At 49.4% G+C, this 12,788-nt stretch overlaps 1 protein-coding gene across 2 annotated transcripts in view; it reads left to right on the top strand.

Annotated features, from left to right (window-relative positions):
- Positions 1–12,788, top strand: part of zbtb16a (zinc finger and BTB domain containing 16a) — a 130,743-nt gene that overhangs the window by 80,115 nt on the left and 37,840 nt on the right. For both annotated transcript variants that reach the window (XM_061249243.1, XM_061249241.1), the window contains exon 4: positions 1,586–1,672. In XM_061249243.1, coding sequence (XP_061105227.1) covers positions 1,586–1,672 — 87 coding nt within the window. The remainder of the gene's footprint in view (positions 1–1,585; positions 1,673–12,788) is intronic.

Genomic DNA, 12,788 nt, shown 5'->3' on the forward strand with positions numbered 1-12,788 from the left:
TTCTCTGCTTATGATAACCAGACAAATCAAGGATGAGCGACTGGATTTATTTCTGTGGACAAGCCTTGAATTGAGGAGCAGAGGGCAGTCCCCGCTTCTTGTAATTGAAAAGTACGAGCACACGATTGCTTTTTACTAATAAAGTGTACGATTTGAAATCTAATTGGCGTATGGTTAATACATAAGCATATAGTGAGATTTAAAAAACGGAATGATTGGCTATGTCTTGCATCATGAATGCTGAATAAGCTCCCATCGACCTCTAACTTCAACATGACAAAAAACGGTTCTGAATCAGAAATAATATTTCAGTCTTTGTCGAACATAAGTATTGAGTCCGAGGGTACATGGCATCAGACACGCTTCCTCCCTGGTATATTACACTACATTACTTGTCATTTGGCTGACGCTCTTATCCAAAGCAACTTACAGTTGATTTAGACTAAGCAGGAGACAATCCTCCCCTGGAGCAATGCAGGGTTAAGGGCCTTGCTCAAGGGCCCAACGGCTGTGCGGATCTTATTGTGGCTACACCAGGGATCGATCCACCGACCTTGAGGGTCCCAGTCATGTACATTAACCAAGGGGGGGCCAAATTCCTGTAAATGTATTGAAAAAGAGAGCACGTGTACATGCTTTTCGTTGTCCTTGGGAAGTTCGGTGCCTAAAGCCTGAGGCCCCCATGGAAGACCAGAGAATTTATTGTGTTTAATACAGTACATACTTTTAGTCATAAGAAAGATGCACCTTGAACCGCACGTTTCTTAGGGCGAATTTCTTCGTGAGCAATGGTTGGCATTTATATAGTGCCTTTATCCAAAGCGCTGTACAATTGATGCTTCTCATTCACCCATTCATACACACACTCACACACCAATGGCGATTGGCTGCCATGCAAGGCACCAACCAGCTCGTCAGGAGCATTTGGGGGTTAGGTGTCTTGCTCAGGGACACTTCGACACAGCCCGGGCGGGGGATCGAACCGGCAACCCTCCGACTGCCGGACGACTGCTCTTACTGCCTGAGCCATGTCGCCCCCATATATATTTTTGACACCAAGTTTTCTTGTTTGGTACAGTGAATGAGGGCATGTTTTGAAAACGGGAGAGGGTCAGGGCTGAGGATGTCACTTGTGAAAGATATTTGTATTTACCGATGCTTGGTATGATGCAGAAAACTCTTTCCCTGGCTTATTCAATGACGACTCGGTTCTTTCATTGTCACACAGCATGTAGGTATTCGCATAGAAATAAATTAATCACCGCAGCACACTGAAGGACTTGTATACATGGTGTCAGTTCAAATTGTATACATGTATTCACAGCACGGCAGTGGCAGCATCAGAATACAGCATCTCTTATTCAGTGGCGGGGTACTGAATGACACATGCATTTCCAGCTGCGTTTGTTTTGCCGTATGCCTTTGTGCTGATGGCAGTAACTTGCGTGCTTGCAGGTAGCGTAGAGGACCATTGGTTATGGCATTTCCTTTCTCGATTGCTTGGGACTCGGAGGTTGACGCGATGCTGAAAGCCCTTTGGTCTCGACGAGCCGTTAAAATGACAACCCGCCCTTTTGTGTTGCAGCTGATGCCAAGGCCATCGTCTGTGACCAGTGCGGTGCCCAGTTCCCCAAGGAAGACGCCCTGGAGGCCCACAGACAGATACACACAGGTACGGTCTCTCTCCCTCACAGACACACACAGGTACGGTCTCTCTCCCTCACAGACACACACAGGTACGGTCTCTCTCCCTCACAGATACACACAGGTATGGTCTCTCTCCCTCACAGACAGATACACACAGGTACAGTCTCTCTCACTCACAGACAGATACACACAGGTACGGTCTCTCTCCCTCACAGACACACACAGGTACGGTCTCCCTCCCTCACAGACAGATACACACAGATACGGTCTCTCTCACTCACAGACAGATACACACAGGTACGGTCTCCCTCCCTCACAGACAGATACACACAGATACGGTCTCTTCCTCACAGACAGATACACACAGGTACGGTCTCTCTCACTCACAGACAGATACACACAGGTATGGTCTCTCTCACTCACAGACAGATACACACAGGTATAGTCTATCTCCCTCACAGACAGATACACACAGGTACGGTCTCGCTCCCTCACAGACAGATACACACAGGTATGGTCTCTCTCAGTCACAGATAGATATACACAGGTACAGTCTCTCTCAGTCACAGATAGATATACACAGGTACAGTCTCTCTCAGTCACAGATAGATATACACAGATACGGTCTCCCTCCCTCACAGACAGATACACACATGTATGGTCTCTCTCCCTCACAGACAAATACACACACAGGTAGTCTCTCTTACTCACAGACAGATACACACAGGTATAGTCTCTCTCCCTCACAGACAGACACACACAGGTAGTCTCACTCAGACAGATACACACTGATACAGCCTCTCGCCCTCACTCACAGACAGATACACACAGGTAGTCTCTCTCACTCAGACAGATACACACTGATACAGCCTCTCGCCCTCACTCACAGACAGATACACGGATACTGTCTCTCGCCCTCACTCACAGACAGATACACACGGATACAGTCTCTCGCCCTCACTCACAGACTGATACACACAGGTAGTCTCTCTCACTCACAGACAGATACACACAGATACAGTCTCTCGCCCTCACTCACAGACAGATACACACAGGTACACAAGACGTACAGGCTGCCATGACCCCAGCACATTTCAAGTTGAGTGTACGCTTTGCTTTGTCCTGGACGTAGTCTTCTTGTGCATTGACTTGAAGAATTTAGAAGAATCCATTTTCTTTTCCAAGTACAGCAGCTGTGAAGGTACAGACATGATCTGTAGTTATTTAGCTGTCAACATTAATTGTGTCTCGGCACCGGCAGACAGCACTGTTCACCTGAAGAGTAGGACTGCGTCAGTTTACACAGGAAGGTTAAGTAAGGCATTAATATCTGATCTCAATTAGCGTCATTTCAGCGATGTTGCTCGTACAAGGGTGTACACTCGTTCACTGTAGTAATACCATAACGTTCTATTAGCGCGCAGAATGGTGTAGGTGGTAAATTGTGACAGGATATAATTTTGTTTAATGCAACGCAGGAAAACGGGGTGGGCTACCCTCACTGTTAATGGGAGAGAGGCTTCTTGAACCCCATATAAAGGGTGGAGCTGTCAACCGCCATCAGCATTACACACTTACAAATGGCACTTATTGTGTGTCTGGCTAAGTGCGCTCGATGCCGATGATTTTACTGACCCGGCGATCCAGCCATAGCGCTGCCGCGGGTTTTCTGCTTTATTCGCAATACTTTAATTTATAGATTAAAAAAAAAAAATTATTTGCTATTCACATTTTACTGCCCCTACTGCCACGACTAGCTAAATGCGCGTGAAGTGCATGATTGACACGCACAGTTAAGAGTATAGTGCTTGTTCTGGAGGAGGGATACGCAGTATAAAATGTTTTGGAAAAACCAGCCTGCAATAAAAGGGACATCTCAGTGAGATCAGTCTGGGTAAATGCTCCCAGATTACATCCAATTGTATTTATACATTGTTCCCATTTTTTACAGTCCAAGCTTATTACAGGCTAATTGAAATCATGTCCTCGTGTGCGCCCTCCGTCTTTGTTTGTTTGGCGGGTTAGACGCGCTCCGCCGTCTCCATGCAGGTCCTCCAGCCTCGCCCCACTCGCCCGTCTGCTGAATGTTACAATTTGAATTTGCTGACACGAGTTCAATCAGGAAATCTTGGAAGCTGAACTGGATTTGCTGCCTGTGAAACCCAGGTGTACCGAGTGAACAGTAGTCGGTGAGCTTTTTTTCACTGTGGGGAAAAAAAACCAAAAAAAACAGTGGAAATTTGTGTAACGTAAAGGTAAGGTCACAGCAGGTGAAATACGGGTGGGCTGGCCCCCGACTCGTCCTTTTAAAGAGGAAGCAGTTGACAGGAAGCGGACAGTCTTGTCATGGCGAACATAACGAGGCGGGCCCTGAATGGCTGGAATGCGATGATTGGGCCCAGCGGTTCGTAATCCTCCATAAAAGAGAAATAAATACATGAAAATAAGACCGTAATGAAGGCGGTGGAATCCACTTGGCCGAGTTGGCTTGTTTATCTGCGTTTCCAGGAAGATAATGATGACCAAATGAAACCTCTGGCAGATGCTTAGGAAGGGCCGTGTGCAAAATCTCGCCTCTTAATTTAGGGCGGGGGCCTGCTCCCATTTCACACACCGACAATCTCCTGTTTCCCAGCTGGAGCGCTTGGCAGCGCAGAGATGCATCTGTGTGTGTTTGTGTGTGTTTGTGTGCGTGTGAATTCGCCCATGTGTGATATGCAATACCTTGTTGTTGTTGTTGTTGTTGTTGTTGTTGTTGTTGTTGTTGTTGGACTGTGTGTGTGTGTGTGTGTGTGTGTGTGTGTGCATGCTTGCCCATATGTGACATGCAATACCCTGTTGTTGTTGTTGGACTGTGAGTGCGTGCATGTGTGTGCAAGAACCGTCCTGATTGTGACCCCATCCTTTTCAGATATGTAAATTAGTTACCTTCAGATAAGTGTACTGTTGGCAAACTCTAAAGTTCTGGGGAAAATGTGCTTTATTTCTTACCATCAAATCATGAAACATGGCTGCAGTAATGATACCCAAAGTAATGAATGGGCAGATGAGGCAAATTAACTCTGAATAATTACATTTAAACCTAGACATCATCGGTAGCCCTGAAGAAGTACCCTTTCTCGCCATTTTAGTCCTAAAAGTAGACCCATCTGCCTTTGATTCTAACCTCACTCAGCTGTGTTTCTCCTCAGCCACAGAGGATCCTCGAGTAAATTGGATAATACAAAGATAATACCATGTCAGCCAAGCTTTAAATGCTATTCTGAGATTTCTGTCTTAACGCTATTGAGGTCAAAGTTACTTGGCAGGAACTCCTTAGGTGAACCAATTTGACAGGCAATCTGAAATCTTTAGCCAGAAGAGGAAGGAAAACCGAGCACGTCATCTCCCTGGTGATGAACTGTCTCTGGCAGCAGTTTAATTATCATTATCGGTTTGTATTATTGATTTTGGGGAGAGACGTGGGCGCGCAATTTCTTCTGCTTTAGCATATTTACAGAGCTTCAGTGAAACTCATATTTAAACTTGTAAAACACTGGCTTTAAAAAGCCTGCATTCACTCAGGAGACCGTGTGAACATGGCTGCCCTAGAAGCGTTGCGCATCGGTCGAAACTTGACGAAACGCTGGCCTGTTTTTTAAAAAAAAAATTTTTTTTTTTTAAATGTCATCCTCCAGCGCGTGGGTTTGAGCGCGGAGGGCCCGGCCGGGTTAGGAGCACGGGTGGAAGGTGTCGTCGGATAGCCACAGCGCTGCGTCCGCGGGGGGGCCGGGGGGGAAGGCTCGCAGGGCCCAGGGGTTAACCGGGGCTAACCACCGGTGACTCACGCCAGCAGCGGAAAAAAAAGGGGGCTCTAATTTTAGAAACCGGATTCCGAGGCATAAAACGGGAAGCAGAACTTGTCCCACCGCCAGCCGTTTGAGCTGCAGCGGGCCGGGCCTCCCCTGTGGGCCCTCGCTCCAGTACTTTACACACGGCCACTTCCTCCATACGCCCCTCAATACGGGTTACTTTGCTCAGCCGGCGTGTACCGAGTCGTTTAGCGCGCGCACACCTGCGTTTCTTTTATGCCTGTGCGGGGCTGTTCTTGCGCGTACCTGTGTCTGTGTCTGTGTCTGTGTGTGTGTGTGTGTGTGTGTGTGTGTGTGTGTATGTGTGTGTGTGTGTGTGTGTGTGTGTGTGTGTGTGTGTGTGTGTGTGTGTGACGGTCAGTACGGCTCCGTGCGTGCGTGCGTGCGTGTGTGTGTGACGGTCAGTACGGCTCCGTGTGGCGTCTGCATGTGTGTGTGTGTGTGTGTGTGTGTGTGTGTGTGTGTGTGTGTGTGTGTGTGACGGTCAGTACGGCTCCGTGCGGCGTCTGCATGCGTGCGTGCGTGCGTGCGTGCGTGTGTGTGTGACGGTCAGTACGGCTCCGTGCGGCGTCTGCATGCGTGCGTGTATGTGTGTGTGTGTGTGTGTGTGACGGTCAGTACGGCTCCGTGCGGCGTCTGCATGCGTGCGTGTATGTGTGTGTGCGTGTGTGTGTCTGTGTGTGTATGTGCGCGTGCGTGTGTGTTTGCGGAGGCTCTGCCATCAGCGTGGCTTTGGCTCTCTGCCAGGCGCTTTAGCCTCACTCACCCCGGGCTAGCCTAGCGTTCCTCCGTAAGCCTGCCCACCTGTCCGCAGTGCACCGAGTGAACCCTACCGCTCTTCCAGGTCGTGCGGCCTCTGTGCGTATGTTATATCAGCGCGGCGCGCGGTTTTCACCCGCTCAACTGCCAGGCCTCGCGCAAGGGTCACGCTCGTAAGTCTGGTTAAACGCTGCCTGATATGGACGGCCTGATATGGACGGCCTGATACGGACGGCCTATAGGCGTGCTCCATAAGCGGGGGCCCACATCCAGGTGACCTGCCATAACTCAGGCTCTGAATATTATTCATTTATACAGCCAGCCGTATACCCAAGTAGTTCAGGTTAAGTATGCTTCCCGAGGGGGACCTCCAGAACGGCACCGCGTCCAGGAGTTTCTCTCTCAGGGAATACAACAAAAAGAAAACACCCCCTTTTCCAAAAGAAATGGTTATAATTGGCTCAGGATTTTATGGTTTTTTCGGTTCCCTCTGGCAAACTATGCTGTGAATGGAGTTTTGTAACAACATAATTGTGAAATAATTGCACCCCTGGAGAACACCATGTGATTGATAGCCTAATTGAGCCTTCCAGGTCTCCCAATTATGTCCCCTAGCTTCCCCTAAATGCGCGCTAACCTGCACTGCTTATGTTACAGTGCCGAGCTGTGTGTGGTCAACAGGTCAGCGCTGCCCCACATTTACTTTCCTCGAGACGGGCCGACGGTCTCCTCAGACCGACTTTTGAGTCCTTATTTATTTTCTCTTCTCCGATTAAATTATTTACGGGCCCTTAACGAGGAGGAGAGGGAGCAGTCAGGAGAGTGCGCCGATGTCCGCCCCACTTCAGGAGCGGAAAGGCGACACGGCCGGCGGATAAAAGGAGAACGCGGCCGGGCGGGGCCCCCGCGGCGGGAGCAGGACGCGCGCGCTTCATAAATAGTTAACGCTTGTCGACACGGAGGAAGGCGCTGTTTCGGGACGGCCAGAAGTCTTCGACCTCGGCTCCCTGACGTGTAAACATGGGGTTCTCGGTTTCACGCTGGCAGCGCGCGGCGCAGGGGGTACGAGAGGGCGGTCGGGGAGGGTCACTTCGTCCCTAGCAGCTGACGGGAGTCCTGCTCACTGCCGCACGCATGTTCTAACGTGCTCCCTGGCCTTACGGGACAGAGGCCTGCGACACAGGGACCAATGAGACGCTTGTGAAATGAAAACATATTTTTCAGTTTATTGTTCAGCAGTTGCTGTTTTTTTTAAATCAGCAGTCTGCGGGTCCTAGCCCACCAGTCCATCCTCTCTCAGGCTCTCTGGTGTTCATTTCTAAGTGATGCGGTGGATATGGAGGGATAGGAGGAGGGGACGTTTGCAGGGCTGCATGTTTGTGCAGTCGTGTGCTTCCTTCTCTTCTCCGGGTAAATAGTGTTACCCGATGGACACTGCGGTATCACTCTTATTTTGTGTGTTCTGATGTCTGAGATATCGGGTGCTTGTTCGACAGCTGTGTCAATCCTGAAGTATTAAAGGCTGGAGTGATACCTAACGACCCTTTCTGACGCGCACAGGCACACACACACACACACAGGCACAAACTCTCTTTGCCAAAAAGACGTACCTGTAGATTATTATTGCTAATATTAATGTAATAATATTGCTATCCATGCAGCTGTTGTTATATCATGTGTTGGTCACAATCTTTCCGACCAGGCTGTTTGTAAAAGTGGCCTTCACACACTGCTAAAGAGTATGTATGTTCTTCTCTGGGAGGGCTCTACAGTGTTTTTTAGGCCGTGGGAGAGACATGCGGAGGAGGGAGGATTAGGAACGTGTCATTTTTCGGGGGCGGGGGTTGCGGGTAGCGTTGGCTGCCAGGACTCTGAGGAAAACAACATCATGCGCTGCTGTGTACACAATGCCAGCCATGCCACTGTCACTGGCTCTGACCTACTTTTTTTTAAGGCCGGCCCAAACCAAAACTATATAGTAATTCACGCTGGATTACTGGCCAAATGAAAGTGCTCTGTTGGCTACTTCAAACTGGTCAGAAAAAATAAAAATCTTCTCACTCGCTAAGCATTGTTGTAGTTTCCACACACATCATTTCCTGTGTGCCTGCAAAGTATGACAAAGCTGTTAGATTGACACCTTCTACCTGCGCTGCCATGAAACCCCTTCATTTCTATCACTTCATATTTTGCGTGTGTGTCTGTGTGCGCCGTGGCTACTTTCGGTTATCACGCCAGGCTTCAAAGAACTGGCAACGCCTTCCTCATCTTTAGCACTCTAGAGGGAAAGGGGGTGGGGTGGGGATGGTGGCAGAACATTCAGAACCTTCCGGGCTTTCTGCGAGGTGGGGGGGCGCGCCGCGGTTTCAGTGTTTCTGCGCTGCTATGAATTGTGTGTGAAATCACTGTTGACAATGCTGTAATGACACGGGGGACACGGGGCTAACTGGCGATGCCTGCAGGAAATAGACCTTCATCAAACGTGTGGAGGCCTCGAGAGAGGCTTTCTGAAATATCTAATGTTACTCATCCTATCACTGCTGTATTTGACTAAAAAACTAAAACAAATAATGAAATTATATGCACATCGAATCATTGATAGGGCACACTGCTTTACACAGTGTTGGAAAATACATCTTATGTCAATAGCTATCATTTTTTAGTTTCCAGGATTTTTTTGTGCATATTTGTCAAGGGTGCCAGTAATTCTGGTGCCACACTGTGTACAAATGCACACACTCAGGTATATAAATACAGAGATCCTACAGGGATTGCCCGCTACGGAATACGGGTGAAATGGATTAAAATTAGAGCGGACAGTATGCACTGTAACCCCATTTTCATTGTTTTGTGTCAAATCCAGTGTGTTGGAGTCAGAGCCAGAACAACAACAAAAAATGTGTCACTGTCCAAATATAATACGCATGGTATAGATATCAAATCTCATTTGATTTCCTAGGACCTGTCTATTATATTAACATCACCCGTGCTTTGTAAAGACAACGGCGAGAGCTGAGAATTTCCGAACGCAGACTGTTGAGAAGAAGTGGTTGGCTGTGTGTTTTCTGTCTAAGGGTATGACAGTGCAGTCATAACTAAAAGGATGGGAACAGAGAAACAGGAAAACAGGTGAAGAAAATGAAACTTGTATGAATGTGGAAATAATGGATGTTGCGCTCTCTTTCCCTGTTATTCTCTGTCATTCTCTTTCACGCGCTCCCCCTCCCTCCCTTTCACCCTAGCTTCTCTCTCTCTCCTCATCTCTCCTTTCTTCCACTCTCCCTCTTTTTTTTTTTTTTTTTGGAGCCGGCGTTAGCAGGGGAAAATACGCAGACTTTTGTAGACGGAAGAGTGGCTTTCGCTCGGTGGGAACACAGAGTGACTCTCGCGAACTGGGCCACAGAGTAAACAGGCTCTTTCTGGGGCCAGAAATAGTTTTGAGAGAGGGAGAGGGAGAGGGAGAGGGAGAGGGAGAGAGGGAGAGAGGGAGAGGGAGAGAGAGAGAATGAAGGGAGGGGGGAGGACAACACCACACTGTTGTGCAGGAAAGCCAGCCCCGGGGGCTTCTCTCCCCACATCTGAAAATATTCACGACCCGAGAGGGGGAGCGTTCGACCCCCTCCCAAACACACTCCATGTTTCTCAAATTACGCCAGCGCCACCAGTAAACAGGGGTCATGTCAAATGTGTCGATTATCTCAATCACATTATCCAAAATGAGGGCGTCTGTTTTGCATTTAGTTAATCGCAACAATATTAAGTTGTCAGAGAGCATTAGGGGCTGCTGTTGACAAGGAGTACTATGCACCAGCACAGAGCGCTCCTATTTATTTTTCCAGAGTGGAATTTTTTATTTTATTGTATTGTTTGTTGTGCTTCGCCGTTGTCTCCAGTCAGGAGATCTCGCAGGACAATACAGTGCATTTATCTCATCTCCAGGCCATAAAAAGAGAAGACAAAGGTTGATGAAGGAGTGAGAGTATCACTTCCTCTTGGACAAAACACGGAAACAGGATCCTCCCACGTGCCGTTAAATAATGTAGGTTTAGCAGAAAGAAAAAAAACGAAACGATCTTTCACTTCTTTGGAGGTGGAAAATGAGACGGGTTAGAAACGTTAAAAATATCTTTTTATTTATTGGGTTTGTTGGGGGTGAGGAGGGGGAGCGGTTTCTGCGGGTCCTCGCCCTCTGTTCCAGGTGACTGTCGAGTGGCTGTCCTCTGAGCACACCGCTGCGCAAAATGGCGGCGGCGGGCCCCAGCCAAAGTGTTTAAGCGATGATTATTTAGCGCGGCTAAACGCAGGCGGCCCCGTCTCTCGGCACATTAATAATTGAGCGGGCTGTCCTTCACCGCGGCGGATTACCTAACCTCTCTCTCTCTCTCTCTCTCTCTCTCTCTCTCTCTCTCTCTCTCCGTTTCTCTCTCTCTCTCCCTTTCTCTCTCGCTCTCTCGGGCTGAGAACGTTACGCCGCGGGGCTCAGGTCATCCGAGGTGCTCCGTAGACGTGCGCGCCTCTCCGCGGTTACGTGTAATGCGGTGAAATTTGATCGCGGTGGGGGGAGGAGGAGGAGGGGGGGGGGGTCATGCCAGGTGATGAACGGCCTTTATCCAGGTTAATGCAGCGTGGAACACGCGTCCGCGGTGCGGGGGGTTGTGGGGCGGGGCCGGGTCCGGGAGGTCACCCGAGGTACTGTACCTAGCGCTGGCCTCGCCGGGCCTCAGCGACGGCAGAGCCCAGCCAGCCGGCCCTCGTCCGCTTTGAAGCGGAACCGCCTGTCGACAGGTTACACAGCAGAGCCACGTACGCAAAGCGCATATCTCCCGAATACACAACAAAAGACTCGGACCCTGCAGGTCAGCCCGGCCCTGGCTGATGGTGCAGCCCTTCCACCGGCCGATGCGAAGGGGAGCTCGACCCTCTGGAAGGCCTAAAGGTCGCATTCTGCGGCTCTGCTGCTGCCTATTTTATGATGCCGTGGCTCTGGGAAATTTACTGTGCTCCCTGGCTAAAAATGTGCCGTGGAAAATACTGCGTTTACTCCCGGACTGTATATAGAGCTGTAAATTGCCTACAAATGCTGTACTGTATTAAATTGGATTTAATTAATGTCCTGAAGGAGATTTTTATGTTAAGGGCTGTAAATAGCCATGGCTCGTTGTAAATGTTTAATCTAATTTTAGGCCTAGTTCTGCGTTCTTTAAAAAAAAAAACTAAAAAAAAACGTGCTGTTAATCTGATGACCTGCCATATCTCGGTGCTAATTTATGAAATTCTGGGATATTGAAAAGGAGGTGTTAGCCTGTGTAGCTATTTCAGTAGCGACTGTGTTTTTTTCTTTTAAATCAGCCGTACCCGTTTATCTTGCCATTAATCTTGCTGCTTATCTAACTTCCACTGTCCCGTTTAAAATCTCTGAGCCCAGGTCTCTATTTGTCGTGCGTATTGTGATGTAAATTTCAGACGGCCACCAATTCTACATTTAGGAATTTGTATTTATTTATTTTTTACCTTTTGGTTTTATAGAGGCTGGAGGTAGACCTGAAGTGGCCGACTCTGACCGACGAGTTCCCTCTCTCTTGGCTATTTTTCTCCCTATTTGTTTTTTTTTGTTTTTCTGCTTCCTTCCTTCTCCATTTCAGTAATCAAAAAGACCAGTTTAAGCGACCAAAGTCAGTATCGGTGACCGAATTAAATAAAAAGGCAAGGCTCGACTCCCGTTTTTTTTATTTTTATTTATTTATTTCCCTTCCCCCGGGGGATTATTATTTTCACAGATAGGATCTAAATGAGTTTCTGGGACGCGCACCCGCCCGGCCGGCTGATAAACGCGGGCCTCCCGCATGCGGCCGACACCCGGGAGTAATCTTCCCGCTCTTCGCCGGGGAAACGTCGGGGGCTATCGGACAAAGTGTAAATTCCCACAAAAGGAGTTGTCCTCTATTGACTCTCGGGCGCGTTATTTGTGGACGCTCCACGTGCGCTCTTTCACTCCGCCGGCTCTGTTTGGAATGCCCGCGGCCGCCCCGCTCAATAAGAAGACTAATTAGGCGGCCGGGGCGTTTCATGTGCTCCACGGCCGCGGCTTAGCGGGGGCCGGGGGGGGGGGGGGTGGGGGCGGGGGGGTGACACGGCTCTTTCGCATCGCCGCGGCTCAGACAAGATTGCAGGCGATTGTTCGGGGAGGGGGGTTTGGGGGGTCCCCCCCTGCCCTCCCCTCTAAACCACCACGGCCGGCGGGTCACGGAATCCGAAATCCGTCCGGCCGAACCCGCGGCGGGAGAATCCCGGCCTTTGATGCGCCGTGGTAACGCGGGATGCGGCCAGTTTTGTGAAGAGATTACAGACTCCCGTAGGCCCCGCAATTCACTCCCCGTGTAAAGGAGACAGCGGGACGTTTTAAGAACTTTTGCCTGGGAGCTCCCTGTCCAATGCCAGGCTCTGGGCCCACCCAGCCGATGTCCGACGAGCATCTGACCGCAGACTCCGACCGTTCGATGAGGAACGGTCGTCGAGTGACTCTGAGGCCGA

This window comes from Conger conger, chromosome 7, assembly GCF_963514075.1.
Source record: "Conger conger chromosome 7, fConCon1.1, whole genome shotgun sequence".
Classification (NCBI taxonomy): Eukaryota; Metazoa; Chordata; class Actinopteri; order Anguilliformes; family Congridae; genus Conger; species Conger conger.